The 25,525-nt window shown below is 40.3% G+C and overlaps 1 protein-coding gene across 1 annotated transcript; it reads right to left on the bottom strand.

The window, feature by feature from the left end:
* Window positions 1–1,601: 1,601 nt before the first annotated feature.
* LOC129367299 (adhesion G protein-coupled receptor E5) lies at window positions 1,602–24,626 on the bottom strand. The gene is made up of 17 exons (XM_055041645.1): window positions 24,300–24,626; window positions 15,233–15,310; window positions 14,840–14,989; window positions 14,624–14,761; window positions 13,541–13,672; window positions 12,389–12,432; window positions 12,198–12,308; window positions 10,306–10,459; window positions 10,107–10,226; window positions 9,839–10,032; window positions 9,211–9,378; window positions 8,372–8,566; window positions 7,757–7,974; window positions 7,396–7,554; window positions 5,418–5,586; window positions 5,118–5,219; window positions 1,602–4,311 (listed from the first exon to the last, which is right to left on the bottom strand). Exons 1-17 carry the CDS (start codon window positions 24,328–24,330, stop codon window positions 4,270–4,272), a joined length of 2,205 nt encoding a protein of 734 aa, XP_054897620.1. The 5' UTR covers window positions 24,331–24,626; the 3' UTR covers window positions 1,602–4,269.
* Window positions 24,627–25,525: the final 899 nt, after the last annotated feature.

Here is a 25,525-nt window from a genome sequence, read left to right as displayed (position 1 = left end):
CCCCAAATTTATTAGCCTGACCCATTTCCTACTGATCAGTCCAGAAATGGGACCGTTGCACTCCGGAAGTGAAGGGGGCGCTATTTCCTTTATTACCTGCAGCTTGCTGTTTTTATTGTCTTTTGAAATCTGTGATATATCTTCACGTTCAGGAAGGAGTTTCACTCTCAGTATGCATTTTGAACTTCTCTCTTTTATTTACTTCAGCGCGGCTCACAGTTTTTAGCTAGTTTAAGAAGACCCAGTGATCTTGGGGTTACCCAACTTGAGGTTGGGTGCAACCTCTAGTTAGGTAGAGGTTGTGGAGTTATAATGTTAAAACTTAACATTCTAACTTGAGATTCAACTCAAGTCAAAACATCATCTGAACTCAAGTTTTAACGTTTCATCCCCTCAGCTGGTTTGGTCACATGAGCTGCAGACTTTCAGACAATCTTATAGGAAACCTTTCAAAGGCAGGTACAACAGCAGGTAAATGGTGGTGGAACCAGAAACAACTCTGTCCCAACTGTTTGCTGAAAGAACGTGGAAGACAGCAAGAAACATTTCAGCAGAGAGCATCCATCCTCGTTTTTTCTTTTTTGCCTGAGCTCATGAAGGCATTACTGTTTTCCTCTGGCAACTTCCCGGTAAGCTTCATACGTCATGGACAAATATTGGGCGATTGGGTAAAATGCAAAGGCTCAACCAGTCGATGGCAGACTCTCAGAACGAAGCGAAGCGTAGAAGAAGAGAGTGGTTTTTAATCAGGCTGATTTGTACAACGATAATCCCCATGATGTACGTGAGCTTCTAGCCAGACGTCTGAAAACAAATTAGGAGCTTACAAAAGAAAACTCTGTGTCACATCTAGTGTCAGTACATCCTTGTGTGGTTTCTTCAGTTTATTTAGCCCACTGTCTAAGACTTTTGGAGACCCATGAGTGTGAGATGACTCATTTCCTTGCATTTCATGGAGAAAAACCCCAATCAGATACTATACAATACAACTACGTGTACAGGTGTGTAGAAGACATGTTTTTACACACCTTCTGCAATCATTTCCATGACAGCGAAGCTGTGAGGTAGCTGATTGGTGCATTTCTCTGATTCATAGGTTTGTGGCTGATTGTTTAGCTTTTTTCCAGTCAAACCCAGACTTGCAGTTCAGACTCGCCGCTGTGCGCCGATTGACCTTCGGGTCTAGGGGTCGACGTGCATCCATAGTCGCTAAACCAAAATAGGGCTTCTGATGAGACTCGCTTATCAGAGTAAAAGGATCTTTAAAAAGAACAACCTTTAAGCAGCTATGAAACACTTTTCATTGAGTAAACATTTCTTTGTTGAAAGGCCGTTTTATTGGCCTAATATGTTATTCTAACCTTCACTGATGTCTTTTTACGAGGTGTAAGGAGAGAAAAAAAAATCATTTTAATAGAAATAAAGTCCTAAAACACCAGTCTGTGTCCAATTAATAAAGTGAGTGTATAAGTCACTTTATTTACTTAATAAATTGAATTAGTTACTCACTTTATTAAGTAAATGAACTTTTCAGTAAGACGCAAATCCATCGAATTAGTCAGTAAAGAGAGTTTTGATAATGAGAACACACATGAATCAGATTTCTCACATGAAGAAAAGGCTTTATTCAGAAGTGTGGACAATATCTATTGACGAAAACGTACCAAATAGTGTAAAGTGAACCAAAGTAAAAAAATAAGCATATTTATCAACGTAGCTATACTATATTCTAACAATAAGGAATCTTACATTCATTTTAAAAAAGCTGCACATTGCTTCTTTTTTTTCTTTTGTTTTTTTTTTTTTTGTAGCATAAATACAACTTTTTGCTTTGCAGAAATAAAAACGGTAAAAACAACAATAAAAACCATGACAATTACAAACCGCAGAACAGCTGGTAAAACAGAGTTAACATTTAAATCCGAACATAAATAGGAAGATAAAACAAGACGCAGCTCCGAAAGCCTCTATTCTGAAAAAGCATTTTCCATGTCTGATTCAACAGATGCGAATGACGGAAAATTAAATTGCATAAAACTATTAAGGTTCTTCTTCTATTATTACATAACAATATGAAAAACCTACAGTTGTACTGAATATTTCTTTTTTTACAACAGAAAAGTGCAATGATACGAAACGAACTCAGGTCTGCAGAAATCTTGCGTCTGCCTAAGCTCTTATTTCCTTTCAGCGACTAACATTTCCTGGACACACGCGCAACTTCTAAAATAAGAACACGGTAATTAAATGGACATTTATTCAACAAACGCTGCATGATTGGGGGAAGTTGCTGCAGCCTTATCAGCAGGGTGGGCCCGTTTATGTTGATTACCGAAGCTCTTATCGTGTCCCATGTTTACTTGGTTGGCAACTGCAATAATAATAACAATAACAATAATAAAAGAGCAGGAAAGCTCAGTCATAAGCCAAGACGGAGGTTTTAACATTAGCCACGAGTGATTAAAGCAATACACATCACCCATTTTGTTCGAAATCAAGAGGCCGTGTGTGAGTTTCCGTCCCGTTATAAGCAAAATATTTCATTACAGTACGTGAAAACAAATACCACAGGAATAGCCCGGCGAATAAGTACCAAACACTTCGGCAATTTCTCCAGGCGGATGTGTTTCTGATTTGGCTGTTGCCACGACATTCACCCCAGACGTTGGCAGTGGCCAAACTTATACAACAAAATCGCAACAAATATGTCAGGAAGTATGTGTAACATGTGTAATGAGAATAGGGATGAAATGCATTAAAATTAATACATTGTAAAATAAAAAAAGAGGCCTAGACACTAAAGGAACTTGAAGAAATCTCAGTGTTTTCAAAGAATTCCTGCCCCCTAGTGGTGGTGGTCGATATTGACAGGTTCAGTGGACCAAACTTAGAAATTTCAGAGGTCCAAGAAAAAATCTGTAAATATCTGAAAATGTCCAAAAACATAAACGGAAACATGCAGACGGCCTCATTTTATTCAATATGAATGAATTTCTTCTTTTCTTAAATTGTGAATAATTTGACGTTTAAGGAAACTGCTATACATTTAGTTTACGTTCAGTTTTTCACTCTGTGTTGGAAAAAGTGTGTTTTAATCCAGGGTGACGGTAAACATTTGAGGATAACTTGGATTGTTACCAACATCTGGTGTGAATTTAATGGCCCCCCCATCATCACATTAGCAGTATACTTTTTGACGCGTCCTGTACTTTTTTCCCACCACGGTACGCACAAAACAAACAAACATTACTATTTGTACAGGTAACATTTACATAAAATACAGTGCAAACTATCTGCTCACGTGTGTATTAACTTCTGTTGCCTGCGTTTTGAAAAAGAATATGTCTAAATCCATAAAACTCTGTTTTAGTTGCTCTGAAGGCAGTACAGCTTATATAATAACTGTGATATGTTCTGGTTGAACTGACAAGTTACTTCTGCTCACCAACGCAGCATCGATGTAACGCAGACAACTCCTGCATAAATATTTTTAAGGCTCACTTTAAGAAAACAAACAAAAACAAAAAAAAACCTGGATCATTTTACAGTATAAATCACATCACATACAATTTGTCCTGTTGTGAATGGCAGTAAAATCATGAAAAACTATCAAACACTTTGACCTATTTTTTTCTCTCTCTCTCTCTACATTATATTTTGGTGACTTGTTCTTCTTTTATAAATTGAAGTCGGTGTGCATCATTCAATAAGATTTTCCTTACAGAGTATTTAAACAGCACTGTCAAAAAAGACAAGAGATTTCCTGAAACGTTGCGTTTGCTTCAGTAGTCAGCAGGGGGCACCGTTGAGTCACGAGGAATTGTTAAAATATATTCAAAATTCATCCTTTTATTTTGGCTCTAACATTGTTTTTCATCCTGGTGAAACTCCATGCAGAATTGCGCATGTAAGATGGAGGGTTTGGTTTTCACAATTCACAGTCTGATCACCCTTAAGTCTAAAATAAAAAAAAGTACAACGGCATAAGTCCAAATCCTGAAACCGGCTGATGGTTTCACTCAATATGCTTTTTTTTGTTGTTTTTCGGTTTTATAGTGTTTCTGTTTAGTTTTTAAATAAGGTATCACTCTTGCTGCTCTCCTATTGGTCAACAACGGCAGGCTGAAAGAATAATCATTAAAAAAAAAATTTGTGAAACAAAAGGACACGTTTGTTTTTCTAGGTAATATGAACCTCGACAGTCTTTGCCCTGACAGACTGAAGGAGTGATCTTCTGCCCATGAGGCGCGATAAAAATGATGAAGCTCTTCAGATTTGGGATTCTCCTGTGATCTGTCCACTCCGGGAACCCTGCAGGGAAACAAGCCACATCATGAGGAAAGACTTAACAACGCTCACCAGATTTCAAAATCAACTGTTACGACCCAACGGACAGCAGTACAGATCACCATGCACTGCAAGATGTATGAAATATGACACTAATTATGATTTACAGTACAGATGTTCCATTTCAGACCTCACCAGGTAAGTCTTTATATACAAATAATAATAATAAGGGTTATCGAAACCGTGATCGTCGACGCTTGGGCACAGTGTTACTCACTAACTGATGTTACATTTTTTCCCTAAACATTCAAGACAAGAGTCTTTCCAAATGCAAGTTTCAAAGGCAAAACTTTGGAAGAAGGAAAGGAAGAAAGAACGTTTCAACAATGACTTAGACAGTGATAATCGGTGTGTTATTTTACTATGTTACATTTGACATGAGACAAATTAAATCTTGTTATTCATTTTGGTTTTTAAAGGCGGAGCAAATGTTACCATGGGACTCAAGATTTACCGTATCTTACACCGGCCAATAAGAAGACAGAATCTCCCACAGTCCGATTGTTGCTTTGAAAAATGCCAAAAACAAACATCAACGATAGTTTAAATGATCTTTTTTGGGGAGGTTTTGGGCAAATTTACTTTCCTTTTTGCTGAGGTTTGATGTCTGAACTTAGAGAAAACATTTGGAACAATAAGTATTTTTGACTACTGTCTGGTTTTAGATGTTGATCATGAGTTATACCTATGCAGAAACTCAGCTTTTTTTAATAAAACGCCTTAAGCGGAAACAAATAAATAGCCCATCAAAGGCAGGAAACAGCACGTACTTGAGACTGACTGCTGGACGGATTGGTGCTGCTGAAGTCTGAGTACCTCTTCTTCTGTGGCGTGCAGACGCAGGAAAGGAACTGGGCGTACTCATCTCTCACCTGCAGGGGGCAGCAGAGCCACAGGGGAAAATATTCAACGCGCTGTGCATTGTTCCAATCCCATATTTACAGCATTTTGGAGAAGCTTTCTATCTAAAACACTTGATCTCTTTTTAAAACCGCTGGTCTGGTTTTGAACTTAATCCTTTTCCTCCCGGCACTATTCACTCCCACAAACATCTTCTGGATCCTTCCTACCTGTTTAGACAGCAGGCAGTGCATGATGAAGACCAGGGCGCCCTGCAGGCTGTTGAGGACGGTGAAGATGTACGCGACCGCCGTCATGCCCTCGCTGAACAAGAAGGCTCCAAACACCCACATCAGTCCCAGGATGCACATCTGGGCGATGGCGGTGACTGTGAAAGCTCTGCGGGGCGAAACGACAAATCAGACAGGCGGGACTCGGAGGAGAAGAGAACGCAGACGAAGATTTCTCATTCGTGACTCAGACGTTGCCAGAGTCTGTGAAAAATCTCCGAAGACAAAAAAAATGCCACTACTGAGACATTTAGCATGTCTTTAGTGAAACCTTTGCAAAAGTATCCAAACCTCTAAGGTCCTCGCATGCAAAAATGAAAAAAAAACATGAGACTTTTTTTAAAATTATTTGTAGAAACCACCTTGTCATGGGTCATTGTCATGCTGGGACCTTTGTCCCAGTTTAAAATCTACTGCAGCCTAAACCAAACAGGAACTAACAACTGAATAAAAAAAAGAAAAAGAAAAAGTCAGGAAATAAACCTGGATTTAAGGATCCAGTGAAAATATTTGCTGATTATTAGCTTCAGTTTGTAATTTACTGTGATTTGAGAAGGCGATACCGCTTGAACCTTTTTGCTTTACAATCTTAAACTCAAAAGGAAACAGAAAGAAAAAACAACACACAAAAAACACACGTATGTTAAAGTTCAGAACTTCTATTAAATGACATTTGATTCTTTTGATTTCTGATCTCAAATCGGTCAGACGAGAGAGTAGCTCTTACGGCTTTCTCTCAGCAGTGGATTTCATTTTTCTAGTCTTCCAGAGTTTTGGAGATCATAACTAACAGCCGCCCCGTCTTCAGATTCTCCTATGCAAGTTGTGACTCTCTGGACCCCCAACTGTGGCTCCTAAATACCAAATAAGGAAAAGTTTTTGATGAGGAAGTTGTTGTTTTTGGAATTTTTTTTCTGGAAATTCTTATGCAAAAATCAGAATATAAAAGTATCAAGCTTTGAACTATGCTACCTATTCCCATTTTCACATAAAAGTCTCATCTCATTCAGCATATTTTCTTTATTTTGTAAAAGGTAATTCACTTTGTTCTAAAATAGAAAAATAGAAAAACAATTTTTGTGTCATTTTGTCAGCCTTCATAGTTACGTTTATAAAATCGCTTTTCGTGGCTCTGCGTGTGTTTTATTTTGTAGCAGCGGGGGCAAAAGTGTCTCTTTGAATGGAAAAGGCTGCAGACCTCTGGTTTGGATGGACAGCTAAGTGAGTTTTAAATATTTATTTTTTATGATGGCTTGCACAGTGCTCAATCAGATTACACACAGATTGAGTCTATTTGCTAATTAGTTGTTTTTAGAAGAAAATCTTTCTCACTTTGGGTTTAAGACATAAAAGGGAGACGACACAATTTTGAAAACTTCCTATTTTCTTCATTATTACGACGTACTTTCAGTTGTGTTGCAAAATGTAAAAAAAAAAACAACTCAAAAGCAGAAGTCATAATTAAAGAAGATTAAGGAAGTGTCGTAATTTCCCCAGGGACAAATTATAACGTCGCTGCTTTTATTTGCCATTCTTTAATTTCGGCTTCTTCAAATTGAAAAGGTGCTTCGCGCTACATTCGCCAACTCAACCATCTGTTCATTTGCCCACCGACCCCTTTTTAAATCCCAATCTCACGCTTTATGGCCGCTTCGTCAAGCAGCTGCATTTTATGCAAGAGGATGATTCTGTTTTAATTTCTCAGACTGACCCCGGATCTATGAGCTTCTGCATCCAAGCAAGGACATTTTCAGACTCCAATTAATTTTACAGCTGAGAATGTGCTGTCGAAAAGGAGTAAAAAACACCCCCAAAGCTTATCAATGTAGGGAAACCGGATAGAAGTAGGAAAGCTTCTTCCTTTTTTCTGACTCAAATCGTTTTCCATCCATTGCAGAGGCGCTCGTGTATGACTAACTTTATTTTGTGCAGCTTGGAGAGGTCCGGGTTGAGGGTGGCGAACTTCTGGGCGAGCTTCCACACAGTGACGATGAAGAATAAGACGTTCACGGCGATGATGAAGCACACGGGGCCGAAGAAGCTCCAGATCAGGCCGTGCTCCAATGACAGCCAGCAGCTTTGGTGGCGAGATGAAAGAAGAAGAAAAAGAAGAAGGAGGGAAAAAAAAAAAAAAGCTCACGTCACAGAAGCTGATAACAGAAAGTGTTTGAATTCCACTGACGCAAAACAAGCAATACATGAATTTCCTGGTTTCACTTCAAAGCAATGATTTCTTTTATGTGCAGCATTTTCTTAAAAAAGCTCAGATGTTTACTTACTGGTCTTCAGTGCCGTAGCCCCCTGGTCTGATGATGGCGGATATGACCACAATCCCCAGAGGGACCCCGTAACCGGTGATGTACAAGTAGAGGGGCCGGACGGTGGCGTTAAACACCAGGACCACCATTCTGTAGAGCTGCACCCCTTCCAACAGCATCCAGCTCATTACGCCCAAGAAGAAGAAATGGAGCATTGCGGCAACAAACTTGCAGCCGCCCTGGAAGACAAAATGACACGAGATCTCTGAGAGGGGAAACAAATCGGGGAAGTATTATGTACTTTAGCACAATCACGTCACTATGTTACCTTCAGTTGCCGTACAAATGCTATCTGTATCAAAAATGGCTTAAAAGAAATTTGACTTTGCGATTTGATGCCTTGAAATTGAGTCTCTGTCTCTTTAAGAAGCTCCTGCTCTTCCCAGCCCTCTGCCTTCAGCACATTATTCTCAGTGAGATTCACATATTTCTCAAACATGCAGCAACTCTCCCAAGTATTTTTTTGATGAGGGGATAACAGCGCAACATAATATAAAATGCCAACAAATTGATTTAACATAACAGCCCCCTTGAAGTACCGTAATATTGTTTTGAAGTATCACTATTAATCCTTACCTCTGGTTTAGTTCGAGAAATCCCGACCAAGAAGACGAGGTCCGCCATAAAGAGGCAGACGCAGAGGTGCAGGTGGATGGTGGTGCGCGTCCCCTGAATGGACCGGCAGAACATGAACGTCAGGACGCTCAGCACCAGGCAGACGAGGGAGATGGTCAGGCCGATCTGGGTCAACAGTTGGAGCTGAAAGCTGGTCTGCGAGAGCACACAGGTCAGCTTACAATGACGAAATGCTGAACACATGACTCGTATTGAGTGAATCTGGTTGTTTACGTCGGAATCTCAATGGATCCTGTCTTGTAAAAATGCTTGACACCCCATAAAGTTGAAACCATAAACACTGTGAGAGGTGAGTGTGTCTGGAAAGACATTATTTATCATCAGTCCATTTGCCAGTTTACCATTTTGGTTCAGATTCGTGTTTTGGTGTAAATCTCTGGGAGGGTTTTTTTTTAAAAATCATTTTATGTCCTGTTGGTTCCCTTTGTGTTCATTTCTAATTGGTCGCTTTCCTGAGTTCCTCTAGGTTCTGCTGGTTAGTTTAGCCTGATGTGGTTCTAAAGTCAATCGTAATCTTCCCAGTCATTAAAACTGAGCCCATTACTTCATCAGTAGCTCTATTTCTTCAATAAAAACTTCATCTCAATACGTAACTGTGATCTTCTCGGCTTCAACTGGCTCAAATTCCTCCGCCAGGTTCAAACATATTTATATTTTCCCTAATGCCATGGACATATATATCTTTTTGCATCCAAAAACATTCTTTATTCTGCATAGTTCCCACATCTGGAAAAATAAAAAGATGCGCTTTGTCCTGGTAAGAATCATCTGTGACTTACCTTCATGGGATAAAGGGCCATCAGCACAGCAAAGCTGCTCAGATGTTTACACGAACACACAGTGTGTGTGTCGTTGGACAGCTCCTGGGAGCAGCCATCTGGGGACCAGACTCCTCTCTCATCCCAGTACGCGCAGATGTAGCTCACCTCAGGGGTCGGTTTTATGTCCTAATGTGAAAACCAAAATCAACAGTTAAATACAGAGGGTGTGGTATATTTATGCCTTCATTGGATTTCAGAGAAAGCTCTGAAAGTTGCCTGGTAAAGACTTCATATGGTGTTTTCTTGCAGATTCTCATTGTATTGGAAGGTGGGATTAGAGCTACCAGGAATGAGGATCTCTTAGGGTGTTTTCACATCTTTATCATCTGGTACACGTGGTTCAATTGTGCTATTGTCCACTTCCTGCTTGCATATGACGGCGAACCGCACCAGAGTTCACTTCAATTGAACCAAAAATTGAAGTGAAGTAAACTGAGGGGTTTTTAGGCGAACCAGAGTTCGCATTTTTGGTTCGCATCGGAGTTTGGTATCGCATTCACACGTCCCCAAAATGAACCAAACTTTCTAGACAAACGAATGGGAGTTCTATTTAAGTGGACCAAAGAAAAAAACAGGTTGGACCTACCTTTAGATGTCTGAAAGTAATGTTGACAGGACTGTGCAGGTTCTGAGTCGATGGGTTGGAAACCACGACAGAGACGACTTTGGAGAAGACCTGGAAGGAAACGGCGTCTTTTTCTTTTTCTTTCAGGTCCTCGAAAGACGTGTTTACAGACCCCTCCAGGTTCTTGTAGCTCAGCAACGCGGCCAGAGCGAAACCTGTTTGGGAGACTCAGAGTTAGTTTATGTTTGTGAAGATGAGCGTGACCTGTTATTCAGAGTCAAGCCTTCACCAGGATATGGGCCTTTGCCAGCTGCTGTTGTCCAGTCAGTGTTGAGATCAGCGTGTTCACCGGTCAGATGGATTTGTCCGGTTGGGCGGGTAGCTCCTCTTCGAACTGTAATTTTTGCTTCTGTTTTGACAAGCACGGCACAATGTTATTGTCATTATTATAATTACTATAAGCCATGAGCACAAGGGTAGAAACATACCTGTTTCTTTGGTCTCCATTTTGGTGTCGTTGGCTTTGAGCTGAGGACCAATCAGTAAAATCGACTTCTCCACAGCACTGAGCAGCCCAGTCACGCCTTTACTGTTTTCCACGGATCCAGGGGACAGGATGGTGTCAGTCGCTGTCAGAAGTTTCTGACAGAGACAGAGGACGGAGACATTTTTTTAAACCTGTTCTATTTCCTTTCGACGTGTTGAGTCACATAAAAATGACCAGATGAAGGTTATATTTGTTTTATTTATCATTGTAAAATGATAAATAAATAATTTTACAATAAATTCTGATTCTGATGTCCAAGACTGATGCAATAAAATACATTAGAGCATGTAACTGCAGTGGTGTAATAATAAAAAACAATCAACGCAAAAATAGAGAACTGTGTCATCGGCATAAGGACGGAATTGACCTTTGAGAAAGAAGAACTGAACAGGGTCATCGCAAGCCAGCTGGGTCATCTAAGCTCACATATTGATAAAACTTTATTTGACAGGATGTGCAAAAGACTGACATGACGCTGTCATAAACGTGAAATATCACCTGTTATGAACATGAAGGAGTCTTTATGAATGTCTATGAAGTGTCGTTTGATAAATAATGACACTTCCAATGCAAAGTTTCTCTAAACGTTGCATTAAAAGTGCCAACGTCGTATTATTTTGTAAATAATGACACTTTATAAATGTGCAAAGCTGGTCGAAAAGTACCCTCAGAGAATTTGCAGTGGTAACTGCAGCAAAAGGTGGTCCAACTAAGTTACTCAGAGCTTCAAAAGCAAATGCATACTTTACTTTTGGAGTTTTATTTGTAAATATGCGAAAACTATAAAGTTGGGACTTTAAACGGACTTTCAATGCAACCTTCAGAGCAACTTTTCATTAAAAGAGTCATTATTTACGAATGACACTTATGTTGTGTCATGTTTAAGACAGTGTCGTGTCAGTCTTATGCGCGCCCTGTTAAATAAAGTGTCACCCAGATATTTTCTGGTTCCTCCTTCCTCTCCATGAGCTTCTGTGGTTACATTTTCTTGAGGAACTTCTTGGAAAAAACATTCCTCAACTGCAGTTTTTTTTTTTAATTTACCCTTAGCTAAATAAGATGTCAGGATACTCCACGCATTGCAAGTGACTTATCTGAATGAGGACGAAACAAGAAATCCATCAAAAACAGACAAAGCTACAGTTGTATATAATTTTCCAAAGGACAGAATCCTGTGAAAATGCAAAGAAGTGTTTAATTGACATCTAAAATGTGCTTTGTTGACCTATTGTAATTTATTTGTAGTTTTTGAACTCTAGACATATGTTCTTTTTCATCAAAAACCTTAAATGACAACTTTGGTGAGAGTGGATAATGGCTGGAGATGACAGATTTTCTTGAAGCTGATTTTTTTTTTTTTTTTAAGCATAAATACATGTAACTAGTCCAAACGCAGCACCCTGTGGGTCACCTCTGGAGATGGTCAGGATGAAAAAAATGACCATACCCGATCTTAACACGGCTTACTCTCTCAAGGAGGTCAACTTTAACCATAAGCAACAGTTTTTGTTGTTGCCGTTTTAAAATGAAGACCTTCATATGCACCTCCACGTCTGCACTTACAAAAAGCCACTCTCCACAGTTGATGAATTACCCCAAGCTGACTCGTTTCTCGTGCAGCTAATCTGCTTTTATTGAACGTTTGGTTTCCATTTGTGAGTCTTCTGAGGCTCGTTCCAGCTGGACGGTCACTCCCCTCACACACACTGGCGCTCAGGAATGTTTTCCTGCGCAACGAGCTTCTGCTTTGCACCGAAAGAAACGCGCAGGAAACCGGGAACCCGGAAGTGGGCTCAGAACGTGTGGGAGTTTGGGTTTTGTCGTTCTCCTGACCTCGAGCAGCGCGTCGCCGTCCGCCTTTCCACCGGCAGAGAAGCTCTGGTTGGACAGAGCCAAGCAGCTGTTCCTCATCATGGACAACATGGCCGCCAGCCCGTCGAACGACTAGGAGACAGAATCAGGAGATCAATCGGTTTATTGATCACTCTCAACACTATGAGGGCTGATGACGTATCCAGACGTACCTTCCCCGCATCGCTGTCCGCACCAAAGCTGTCGCACTCCAGCTCTGCGAGAAAAAAGGAAATAGCTGACTATTTACATGACATTCACGGCGTGTCTCATATCTGAACCCAGTTCTGATGACAGGCGAGTCAAAAGGTGTGATTGAAAATGAGACGGTCTCAGGCGACACTACCGTATTGTCCCTACTATAAGTCGCTCCTCAGTATAAGTCGCACCAGCCTTAAAATGCGTAATAAAGAATAAAAATAGGCTACATAAACAAGTCTCACCGGACTATAAGTCGCATTTTTGAGGGAAATTCATGTGATGAAATTCAACACTAAGAACAGACATGTCATCTTGAAAGGCTATGAAAACAGAATAGAGGCAACAACAAGCTGGATAATGGTACAGTATGCTAACGTTACATGACAAAACAACAAACTGAGAACGTGCCTGGTATGTTAGCATAATATATTAATAGTTATTCAGATAACTTTAGCATAAATAACATGCTAACAGGGTTACCAAACCATCCGTGTCTCTCCAAATCACTAAACGCAACGAAATCTTCCTCGGTGTCGCTTGTAAACAACTCTGCTAACTCCGAAGGAGGATAACACAGTCCTAGCGCGCCCTCTTGCGGTTCAGGGTGAAAATAACATGCGATGTGATATAATGATGTGTTCATTTCCACACATAAATCGCTCCGGAGTATAAATCGCTTCCCCGGCCAAACTATGAGAAAAACTGCGACTTATAGTCCGGAAAACACGGCATCTAGTACAGGAAGTAGATTAAGAATATCAAGAAGAATCTACAAGAAGACTGAGGCCGAGTGGCAGCGGGAAGAAACACAGCGTGGACGCTGCTTCCTTCTTCAGCTGTGAGAAACCGGTTCTGGCTGTGTGTCAGCAAACAGATCTGAAGATGAGAATCTATGTGACTTCTTCAGAAATACAGGCACAGATGCAACAAACCCCATAAACAAAAATCACAAGACTAAATCAACTAATGTTGAATAAATGTAATAACACCGTGACAGTATTTTGAGAACATAAGAATTTGAGAAATTTCTCAGTGTGATCCCTGGTACTTTTTGGTAGATAGAAATGGTTTATAAGGAGCAGTTGAACATTTTCTACGAAAGGCAGAGCAGCGTTCACACTCACTGGAGCATTTGGTTTTCTCCTGGCCGTAGTTGGTGTGTCCTGGGTCACATTTGCACCTATAACTCCCATCAAGGTTTTCACAGACACCTTTCTCTCCGCAAATGTCTTCGTGTTCCTCGCATTCGTCTATGTCTGTGGAGGAGATTGAAGGAGAGCCGTTTAGTCACGATTTGCAATTTAGGGCAACTCTGAGGCCCCAATGCATTGAGCCAGTTGTTCTCTTGCTGGCAGCACATTTAAGAAGATTGTCAATAGAGCACTTAGTGAAATGTTTTGTGATTAAAATGTTTATCCACAGAGTGTTGTTGGAAAATTGTGAAGAACAACCTTTTTTTGTCGTTGTTATTTCTTTGTGTTTGATCTCGAAAGTCATTCATCTAGTGCATGTAATTTATTTATTTCTTTTATTGCTGGTGAAATTTCTTTATTTCAGCAGCAACAACGTTCCCTGAGAGTTATCACAACAGTTTAACTTTAAAACGTTGGCTTTTCCTCAGCATGGGAGCATTTCATTGATAACCAAGACTAGTTGCCTTTATTTACAATTTTAAAAAATCCTTGGTATTTAAAAAAAAATACATTCCTCCTTCCTTCCTACAACTAGTCTGAATTAAATCCACCAGTGCCCTCCAGGGTTTTGTCCTCGCGACCTTACTTGGTCTGCCTCTCGTGTGCCAATAGCTGTCGGAGGTATTTCGCTCTGCATAGCAAAGACGACAGAGCCTCTTGATTTTCATAAATCTTCCCAGCTTCTGTTATCGTTACTCCTCGTTTCAGCGTTCATCAAGTGGGTTTCTGTTGAATAAACCGAGTGACGTGATGTCTGAGCGCCTCTTGAGAGTAAAGTGTTTTGTGTATGCACGGACTGGAAGGTCTGTTATCATTTCATAATGAGTTGATAGCAGCGGGAGGGAAGGTGGGCCTGCAGTTTTTTGTTCTGGTTGGTGGAAGGAAAAAGTCGGTGGGAGAACAGAAGGAGAGTCTGGTTTTTTCCGCCCTCTTGGATCGTATTTTGCTCTTTTTCCAGATTGCGTAAGTACACCTATCAACCAGGACTGAGAGAAGAGAGGAAATAACACTGACCTCTGCAGTGTGCAGTGTTGTTGCTGGCGTCTGCACTCTCGTAGCCGGCGTTACAGACGCATTTATAGTGCCCAATGACATTATTGCATGTGCCATGAGGACCGCAGGTTGTATTATTGTCCAAGCATTCATTAATATCTGATGGAGGAGAAAATGCAAACAGAGTTAAGAGCAATTTCTCAGATCCATTTTCAGCGCAGTGGATACCATACTTACCAGTGCACTGTCCCTCCTGAACAGTAAAGCTGGGAATCCCTTTTTTATTGTGGAAACCAGCAGAACATTCACAGTAGTAGCTGCCATTGGTGTTGATGCACTTTGCGTGGTTCCCACAGAACTCAGGAACCTCATTGCACTCATTTATATCTGCAATTTTGAGACATAGTGTTTGAGACGTACAGCAAGCAGGGAGGAGGTCGAGATAAACATTTCTGCTTCCTGATATCAGAACTCTGAAGGAGGCTGGTGTTCCGTAAGTGATGCCGGTATAACTAATAACAAATCAACACTTTTCAACCATACCTCCATTTCTGAATGACACTTCTAGCCATAATCACTGTATCACAGAAAACAGAAGAACAAAGACAAAGTGGTCTGTGAGAACTGTACCTTCGCATTTGCCGTCATTGTTTTGGAAGCCGTTGCTGCACTGCAGAAACACGGGTTTCTGCAGTGCACACACAAACCCTGTGGAGACAAAGAGACCGAATATTACTTTATACGTGAGTTTTCTTTTTTATTACCTCGCACCACTTGAGGGTACGCATGAAAACAGAAAGCTCGAGCCCTCCATAAAGCATAAAGCATTTAATGCTGGGAAGCAATAACGTTTCTGTGGACGGCCATTAAAATTTATTGCTGATTAATCAGTGAAACGTTTTTTGCTGTTCTGGCACTTTTCTTACAGTGAAAATGTCCCTAAATTTCTCTGCAGTTGAATTGCCACTGGACTTTTTCTTATATCCTGTTCTCTTTCACTCAGAAAGTTCAGCTGTACATACCCTCCCTGCAGCAGATAACTCTCTTGGCGTCAGCAGTTTGATGAAGCAAAAAAAATAATAATTTCCCCCTTCTAACAGCAAGCACACTTTCTCAATGCTGAAACTACTCCAATAAAAAAAAAAAGAAACACACACACACACAAAACTTCACAGCAGTTTATGTGAAGGCTTGTTTGTAAGCTTGTCAACGATTGCAAACTAGTAAAAGCGTATTTATCAGGACGTTCGTAGCTGTTTGTGACCGGATTATCTTATCCTTTCAAACACTTCATAAAGGAGAAGAATTCAAAATAGAAATATAAGTTGCTCAAGAAACATGAACTCTATCCCAGTGAGAGTCGCGGCTCCAGCTCTTGCTGTCTTACTCTTGTTCCATAGGTCAGTTCCTTTGGCTGGATGCGCCGTTTTCAGTGGATTTATGCAAAGGTTATTCACACATACTGCAACCCACCACAGTCTTAAATGTAAATCTTTCTAAATGCTTGTAAAAATGGATAAACCTGAGACTGGAGATGTTTCAGCATCGCACAAGTCTGCTGGAGGGGTTGGAAAGCCAAATGTTTTATGATGTTTCATTAAAGACGAGACGTCATGATAGTTACGCGTCTCTAGCAGATGATTTATTTACATGAATTGTCTGAGAATTTATGGTTAGCACATTTTTTTCTTTTTGTTTTGTTTTGTTTACTTATTTGCCAAATGATGGGAGCTAAAACAGAGCTCCTTAGTTTTTAAACTAAAACATCTGTCCTACTCATTCATTTAGAAAGAATGAGTCAGATACATGTTTGCCACCAATATAACAGTCAGCTGACATTTAAATCAGAACTGACTTTAAGAGCTATTATTTTAAAATACAGAGAGATTTACACAAACAGTTTTTATGTGCATGCAGTTTTGAATCAAGTAAATTATGCATTTTATGAATTTGCATTGAAAAAAAACTAAGCAGAGTTGCATGCAGGAAACTGGTAGGTTAATGAAGATGTAAAAAAAAAAAGAGTAAATGTTGAAAATTAAAAAAAGAAGGATTATTTGTGGTCATAATTGTTGGTTAATTTAGCAATTGAAAAAAGTTTGAAAATGCTAGAAGTCTCCTTCTACCTTTCGATGTAGCAAAGCTGTAATATGAAAAAACACTGAATCCACAGCATGTGCTCTCGAACAGCGAGTCCTGGCCTCGCCGTGAACTTATAGAACCGACAAACTGATTAAATCCAGCATTTCTGCAACGCTGGTTTTTATCTTACGCCGGGTTCTGACAGCAGAGGTTTAAGCTGAATGGGAGCTATCGAAACTACAGATTTTCTAGCCAAATGTCTCGCATAATAAATTCCCTTGATGTGCATTCTGGGAAAGAGAAACCGATGAGACGACGGGAGTTGTTACAATGACAAAGTAAGAAATGGGGTGAGAGAGCATGAGAAAGAAATGCTGAGGGACAAACACAAAGAGAGCAAGCTGGTGGAAACCGTCTCAAAAATGATATTTCTGTCACACAATACCATGACAGACTGGAGTAAATGATGAAGTTTTGTCTTTAATTTACCAGCAGAGCAGAAATTGTGGGTTACATCTGACCATGACTGATGTTGTTTGTAGAGTTAAAAGTCATTGGGCTCCTGATTACAAGAAAAGCAGGCAGAAGAATCAATACATAAGTTTTCTAGAACATGTCTTGTAACGTGAAGTAGGTTAAAAGATCTCAGAAAGCAATTTATTGTGTCAAAAAAAGTTTAAAAAATCAGCCTGGAGAGGGTCAAGAAGTCATTTTGATAATTTCGGACGCTGACAAGTCACAGCGAGAGAAATAATCTGCAAATGGAGGAAACAGTGATGGACCTTCCCAGGAGTTGCGAAAAGAGCAGATCCATGACTCACTCAGGAGGTTAGGAAGGAACATCTACAGCTCTGCAGACCTCACTCTCCTCGTAGTCATTGAAAACGTTAAAGGCCCGACAATGAGAACGAATGAGAGACCGGTTCAAAATGGCCTCCACGGGAAAGTCTAAAGCTGAAAATCATTGCTGATCAAAAGCAACGCAATGAGGAGAAAACTGTGCTAAAGGTAAACACGTCAGTAAAACAGCAATGACACTGTTGCTAGGACGCTAACGTCAAATCCAATAGTCATTGGATTTGCACTGCTGCTGTGGACGTGCAGCAAAGAACATAATTTCCTCACGTTGCCATGTTTTCAATGACTTTGTTTATAATTCTTGGAGAAGACATTTGTTGTGAATTGGCACTAAATAAGTGAAACTGGCTTGAATTGAAACAGGACATCGGAACAGAAGGTTTTTCATGCTGTAGCCAAGAAGGACATCTGCTTCAGTGACGGACTGCTTCATCCCAGTCGCACAAAGGAGCGTTACTGCAGATCCTTCCTCCCAGCAGCTGCAACAAACTCAGTAATTTGTGTTTACCACTCTGCTGTTGTTTGCAGTTTTTCGATTTCAACATGCATGTCATTGCAATTATTACTCTGGTTGTCATTTTCTGACACTAAGATTTGCTTGGCGGTCTGAAACTCCGAGCGCCACGCACGACCTGTTGCAAGATGTCACCTTTTTCAGGATGTGATGAAATTCATTGCTTTCGTCTGCCTTCGAAACCTCCAAAAGGAAGACTTTTCGCTAAAAATAAGCTTCCCTCCCACCTTTAATCAGCGCTGCCAAAAAAAAAGAGAGAGAGGGGGGAACTTGGTAAAATCTAGACGAGAAACTGAAGAAAAAAAGCAACTTGACCTAGAAGCACATAAAAACCGCAAACTGATTTATCAGTCCTCAAGGAAATGGAAACCATGCCGTCTGTACAGAAATGTACAAACACAATGATTCTTGCTTTCAACTCATTTCACTCCAATAAAGATAAGAGTCGAGATTATTTCAAGCTGCAGAAGATACGTCTAGTCTGTTGCACTGAATGTACTGGACCGGGACTGCAGAGCAGACTGGGAAATTGGTCACCACACAGTTTTTGACAAAAGGGCCAACATTTTATGACTATCAGCCTCGCCCCATCTTTATTTGATGTTAATAATTAACCAGTCCTGGAAACGAATGCACATTTACTCGCATGCAAAACACTTGACTTTTTTTTCCTCCTCCGTATTTCCAGACAAACGTCAGCCGTGACACACCAAAAGGCGAACCGCCCCTCGAAACAGACTAACGCCGGTCACATTTCCATGACTGAAAAGCAGTGAATGAAACTGCTAAAAGACGGAGCTCCGGCTCACATTCCAAGATCCTTTCGCTGTGTTTCCCTCCTTTGGGCCACAATGAGCCTTCTGTTGCAGTGTGACAGCGCTGGGATCCCGTAATGTCAGCCAGAGGCAGACCAGACAGCGTTTCACTGAGCCAGAGTGAGAAAAACTGTGTCTGGGTTTGATTATGCGGTGAAGTGGTCTGCAGATGGGAACAAGGGCAGAATGTGTTCGGAGCTCAGATGCCAATTTAATTTCTTTGGGGTTTTTGTTTTTATGATTTTATTCCCAGTGTTTCCCACAACGCATTGCATGGGTACGATCAAATGCACCTTTAAATCTTAGCTGTAGGATTGTATGATTCTGGTGTTTTTGGCTGAAAAACAATATCCGTAAACATCTATTAGTTATTATTTTATGTTTATTGTACCTTATTTACTCATACAAGCTTGTCTTCCAGCTTTATCTTCATCACAGCCTTCAATAAATAATTATAAATACTAACTGTGCATATAAATACCTAGTTGAAGCTTGTGTACAAATGTTGCAGAAGCAATAGAGGTAGAGGTATTTGGTCAAACTGTGGCTTGCTTTTTGTAGGGTATAATTTATGACCTACCTTGCGCGTGTTTACTGTTGGGTTTTTTTCCCCAACAAGTGTTTTACATATTATGTTGTCAACTCACATTTTGCTGATAATCTCTCAAACTCTTCAGCTCAGGAAGAGGAGGAGTAAAGAATGTGCCTTTTTATCGTCTTCAGCAGGTCTGGAAAACGGCGGTCCTTTTTCCACTTAGCTGACTCGTATGTGGCAAAAACATCCAATATGGCTTCCCGCTACAAGTCCAGAAATGGGAGCAGATCAAATCGAGCTCCTTTGGGTGTCAGGTTTCTTCATACCTAAGTACAAATTGACCTTGCAAAGTCTAAGTGTATTTAAAAGCTTTGATTCGTGATTTGGGTCTTTTTTTTTTCTTGCTATCATTCAGCTGTTTCATGATGACATTTGGTGCTCTGATGATGTTGCATAAAACCATGTGAGGTGGATCCCATGACATCCTTTATCATGGGATCCACCTCAACCTTTTGTGTTTTATGATCTCTTTGGTCTGAGCTGAACCTTCAAAGACACATAAAGGCAATTACAAAGCCGGCCTTCCATCACCTGAAGAACATTTCCGGGATTAGAGGGGCTATCGTGCCAACAAACTGAATCACTGCGTTCATTTACATCACAGCTGCAATCCCACTTGCTTAAAGTTGCTTTAATTCTTAGTATTTGGACCATTAATCAACAGATTTGATGTATATTCGATTTTGAAGATGACATTTGACAAAATGTAATGTTTTTTTTTTATTTTTTTCATAGTTTCCAGGTGTAAAGCCCTTTGAATTGCCTTGTTGCTGAAATGAGCAACACAAACTTGACTTGATTGTAGGGTGTGAAAACTTTACAGCGTTCTTCAGCATTAAGGAAAAATTTCCATCCGCAATTCAAAAGTACTATTAAAATAATTTACTCCGTTATAAAGTAAATGTGGAAACTTTGCAGACGGCGGTCATAAAGTCGGCTACGTGACTCCTCTGCCTTGCATCGTCAACGTTTGTGTCATGTAACTTAATATCCGCGATGAGCACTAACAAAGCTAACAAAGCCTCCCCCTGTGTTCACTGTCACTCATTGTCTCATTTAACCTGGGAAGTGAGGCATGTCGGACGCTTAACAACCATTCCAAGATAGAATGATCTTTTCAAGGCCGAGATGAAGCTGCCAAAACGACCACGCTGAAAAGGAGGCCGATTGTGCCTCAATCATCCGTGTCATCGTAATAAATCGTGTGGAGCCTCGGTGGAAATTGAACACAAAGATATATTTGGGTGTTATGCGTGTGAATAAGTGTCGGCAGACCTCGTCAGGATCTGATTCGTGCAGCACAGACCCACTGTTGATGGGAAGATCTCAGTTGGAACGAAAGCAGGCCGAGATAACGCCGGGTGATTCACGAACATGAGCTAGCATGCCGTGGCCACCGAGTCTCCAGAAAACACAGCTGCCTGAAGTCAGCGTTTCTCTCAAAACATTTTGTCAGGTTTAGTCTGAGATTTATCTGATAGGATTTATCAATCATGGCAAAAGAAAAACTCTGATATTTCTAAAATTTTTGGACAATGTTGCTTGTATTGAAGAAGTCAAATCCATTGCTGAGATCAGACACAAACGTAAACGGCAGCTTCTTTTAAATTCAGTTTATTCATACAGTACAGGTTAACTATGAGCCAACCCAGTGGGATACAGAGATACAAAGACCAGTTTTCCAATTGGTCTTCCTCAGTGGCTTTTAAATTGTTCAGTGACAAAACATTTCCACACTACAAAAGTACAAACGTATGAAAAACAAAAAAAACTCTTTCCACTCCTGATAGTTTGCGTCACCTGGCGTATAAGAAGAACACACACACACACCACACAGCTCTTTCTGACATCCCCCCCCCACACACACACACATTTTGGCATGTTTGAAAAAAAAAAAGAAAAAAGAGTGATGTCATTTCAATCTCCTGACAGTTTCGATGCTGAGCGGGCAGACGCAAACGATGAACATTTCACACAGTTTCCTAACAAGCAGCTCCAAAAAGTTTCTGTTCTCTCTATTTTCTGAATTAAGTGTCCGTAGGAAGTAGCTGACTCCACAGTTACTACAGATGGCCTTGTGCTGTGATTAACTTGTGATGTGTTTCTCAGAGTGCAGCTTTCACCAGCAGTAAAAAAAATAATAAAATAAAACAGGACTCGTATCGCGACTTTACGAGAAAACAATGACAACAACATATTAAGCTGCATGCATTCACTGACCGTGTTTCTTAACTGCTTGTGTTAAATCAGATTCACAATCTGTCACATTTCATAGGTCAGCGATTTCAAACGAGGATCAGGACTGTGACGAATGGCAAGATAAAGTTTTCATCAAATGTTTTAAGATTGGATTCAATTCTACATGAGATTCAACATTTTTATAGCAATTTATCTCTAATGTTAGAAATAAACATGCTATTTTACATTTGTATGAACCGGTTGGCTTACTCATAAAAGATGCAAGTGGAAATGAAAGAAGCAGCGCTGCACTGAGTAAATAGGCGCACAAATTGGTGAAGGAGTGGACTGACTGGAGCTGGGCATCAAATGACTAAGGTATGTAGGGCGACCTTTGACCTTTTGCCTTCAGTCAAGCAAATAAAAATTGAATAGGGAAGCAACTGTTACATAATCTGTTGGAAAAACAATGACTGCTTATAATTTTTTATAGATATCGACAAAAAAAAACTTTGTTGTTGGGTTTAAGGAACCACCATTTTTATTTCTAAATTCAGCATTTTTCCCAGTAACGTGGGTGGATAAAGTTTCTTCTATGGGACGTTGATATTTGTATATAAATAAATTAAAAAATCCTCTAAAGTTTTTGTTAAAAATTAAGCTAATTCCTGTTTGGTCTCAAGATCTTTATCTTTAAAACTAATTCTGATTCTGAGAAAAAAACGCGTAGTTTCCAACTTAATGACCAAAGAAAAAAAAAAGACCTAAAAAAAGATTACTTGTGGTTTTTAATGTATTCTTTTGTAGATATTTAGTGAAAATTGTTCATCAGAAAAACGTAAAACTAAAATAAATGTAAAAAAAAATACAATATTTTTTGGTTATATGTTGCTTTTTTCTAAAGTTACCAAGATTCAGTGTGTAAAGTCCAAACAGCCGGCTGCGGCGCCGGAGCCGCAGGCTGCAGACCCCCCTGAGTTCACTGTTACTCCAAAGCAAACACAGCAGCTTGTCTCATTCAACCTGCTATGAACATTTCAAAGGCAACTTTCTGAAACCCAAACCGAGCATCAGAATGGAGGAGAAAAGGGATTTGAAATGTGGTGCGGTTGTTTATTCCAGACATGCTGGTCTTAGAACTTCAGAAACTGATGATCTGGGGATTTTCACACACGGCCTTTTCTTTCCTTGTTGATGTTTGAGGTCGGAGAGGAAAAGGAAAACTGGCTGAAGATGATAGAATGGCAACAGCAGCTTAAATAACCTCTTATTACGACCAAAGTACGTAATAAAACAACAGCCGGTGCCACTTCCTTCAGCTCGGAGCAGAAATTTGAGGCCATAATTTATAAGGGCTCTCTATAGTTGGACACTAAGACGGAAAAAATGTTGCCAGTTCCAAGCGGTCTCGATTTCTGCAGCAACGTTGCCATGTTATGCTCAGAAATGATCTTTAATGAGATTGAGAAAATTGCTAAAAGGGAAGTCCCTTCAAAAAGTTTGCTGACGATTTCAATGCTCAAAGCTCGATTCTGTGTATTTTAATGTTCATTGCTAAGAAAATTACAAATGTTAATCGGAAGAATGTGAAGTAAGCCAAGAGTAACTGAATAGAAACAGAGACGTTAAAGGTGTGTGATGGGAAAAGTGACTGCATTTTTACAAATGAAGGTGAATCTTTTCAACATGGCAGCCATGGATCCATCAGACCATGCATCAGAGATTCAGGCTGGTGGTGGTGGTATCATGGTACGGGGGTATTTTCCAGCTGTACTTTGGGCCAATTAGTACCATTTGTAATTTTGTTTTAAACACCACAGACTATGTGCCGAATGCTGACCAAATACATTGTTGTAAGATCTCTGTGCGCCTTATGTATGATGGATACACCGTGCCACAAAGCTCACATCTTCTCAAAGGTTTTTTTTTAATGGGATGATTTCATTGGAGAGCAACAACCTCGACGGTCACCAGATTGTACCTTAGCAACTTTAAGAAAAAGTTGAAGATTTAGCCAACAAACTCAGTAATTCTGTCCTTTTAAAATAATATAATATCAGGTACTTCTGAAGGTATGTTCCTCTAACCAACCCACACTGTATGTTTTTACATCTGGAAAGATATAAACATAGATACACAACCGGCTAAACAGCCTTGGTCAGATCTCAGCTTAAAAAAAAAAATGTCTTCCCACTAGTGATTCAAAAGTTCAGCAGCTGTGGTTTATTCAGATTAGCCACAATTTTCACAGCTTGAGCCTCATCCACAATCCTTAAAGATCCTCTTTGCCTAAAAAGCACATCTGACTGGAGAAGGTCACTTTGCCGACAATTTGGTGACAGTTCACAACTGGAAGCCTGGGCTAAAAAGAGCTGGAAGCAATTAAAACTTTGAGGAGTTATTCCTGTCGAGTTCTGTAAAGTCCCACTTATCCTCTTAAAACTCTTATTTTAATTGAAAGAGTTGCTTTCTGATTGTGTGACTCTACTTTTATAGAAAGTAGAATCACACTTTCTATAAAAGTGTGATTAGCGAAGAAAACATAAAGGTACTTGACTAAAGTATGAGATCATTTTGTAAACTGTGTTTAGTTGTGGTTTCCCCATGCACACAGACGGGAACATTAAGACACACAAACTTCAATGAAAGACTCACCTAAAATCAGCAGCGCTTTGCCAAATCCCATGTCAGAGGCGATAAATAGATCCACACAGGAGATTTCTTCCAAATCAACACAAACTATCAATGAGCTTCGATTCAAACGGAAAGACTGGATCCTCTCACAAAGGCTTTCGAGTCGATTTGTAGTCCGAGGGTCACGGAAATCCAAAAACAGACAAACGGAAGAAACTTAAACCCACTCCTTTAAGATGAGAATTACCAATGAGGCACTAAAAACAGTGAACAGTCACCAGCTTTCTTTCTTACTGATTCAGACTTTCAGTCTGAGCACACTCCTCTCTCTCTCTCTCTCTCTCTCTCTCTCTCTCTCTCTCTCTCTCTCTCTCTCTCTCTCTCTCTCTCTCTCTCTCTGTCTCTCTTTGTGATTCCCCTCCCCTTTTCTCTCTGGTTTTTTTCTGCCTCTCTTTTCCTCCCTTTCTCTAATCTCTGCGGACTTGTGTCCCTCAACAACGCTCTGTCTCAATCTCTTCGTCTTTCACTCCAAAACCTCTCCTTGTGAACAAGTCGTATCACACTCGTCGTATTACGTTGCACACACACACACACACGCACACACACAGTCGCACACATACACACCTTCACTGGCCTCTATTTCAGGAGCTATTCACAGCCTTCCCAAAAAAAAAAAAAAAAAAAGAAGGGTGGGAGGATGTTGGGGGGTGGACAGAAGTCGAAAAAGAGTGTGATGACTAACATTTAATCTAAACAGCTGCTGCATGAGAGTTTGAGAATATCCAGTAAGTGCTCTTATATCCGCTCACATTCTCCTCTAACGTCTCCTCTGCTTCTCCTCCCTCCTCCTTTTTCCCGTCTTTCCCTCGGCCGCATTCAGCTCTTCACCCACTTTTCAGTGCCTGCATTTCTCATCCCCCCCGGGACACAAAGAAAGCCGGCTGCAGACGGATGTAGGGGTTGACCTCTGCGAGGTTTCTCTGGTGTGCATTAGAGAAGGGCAGCTGGCTGGATGAGACGACGCGCCATGACGTGGTAACAAAGCTTAGATGTCCAGTTGAAAACTTGAACATCGTTCCAACGCTGGTATTTTAAAAGTAGTTCAAGAATTGCAAAACCGGTCCGTAGCCTTACAAGTCCAGTTTATTTGTGAAGGAAGCTTCACCGCATTAAAAACACACAACAGCGACCATTTACGAACGAAGCAGTAAATATGACATTTTGTTGAATCCTGTCATAACGAAAGT

This window comes from Poeciliopsis prolifica, unplaced genomic scaffold, assembly GCF_027474105.1.
Source record: "Poeciliopsis prolifica strain line A6 unplaced genomic scaffold, Auburn_PproV2 SCAFFOLD016, whole genome shotgun sequence".
Classification (NCBI taxonomy): Eukaryota; Metazoa; Chordata; class Actinopteri; order Cyprinodontiformes; family Poeciliidae; genus Poeciliopsis; species Poeciliopsis prolifica.
Note: the sequence above shows the minus strand (reverse complement) of the source record. Positions and strands in the feature narration are given on the sequence as shown.

Excerpts from the sequence above, each read along its gene's own strand:
- LOC129367299 (XM_055041645.1), bottom strand. The coding sequence starts at position 24,330 with ATGGGATTTGGCAAAGCGCTGCTGATTTTAG. Across the intron at positions 9,379-9,838 it reads TTACTTTCAGACATCTAAAG|GACATAAAACCGACCCCTGA; the intron begins GTAGGTCCAACC and ends TTTTCACATTAG. Across the intron at positions 7,555-7,756 it reads GGCTACGGCACTGAAGACCA|CTGCTGGCTGTCATTGGAGC; the intron begins GTAAGTAAACAT and ends TCGCCACCAAAG.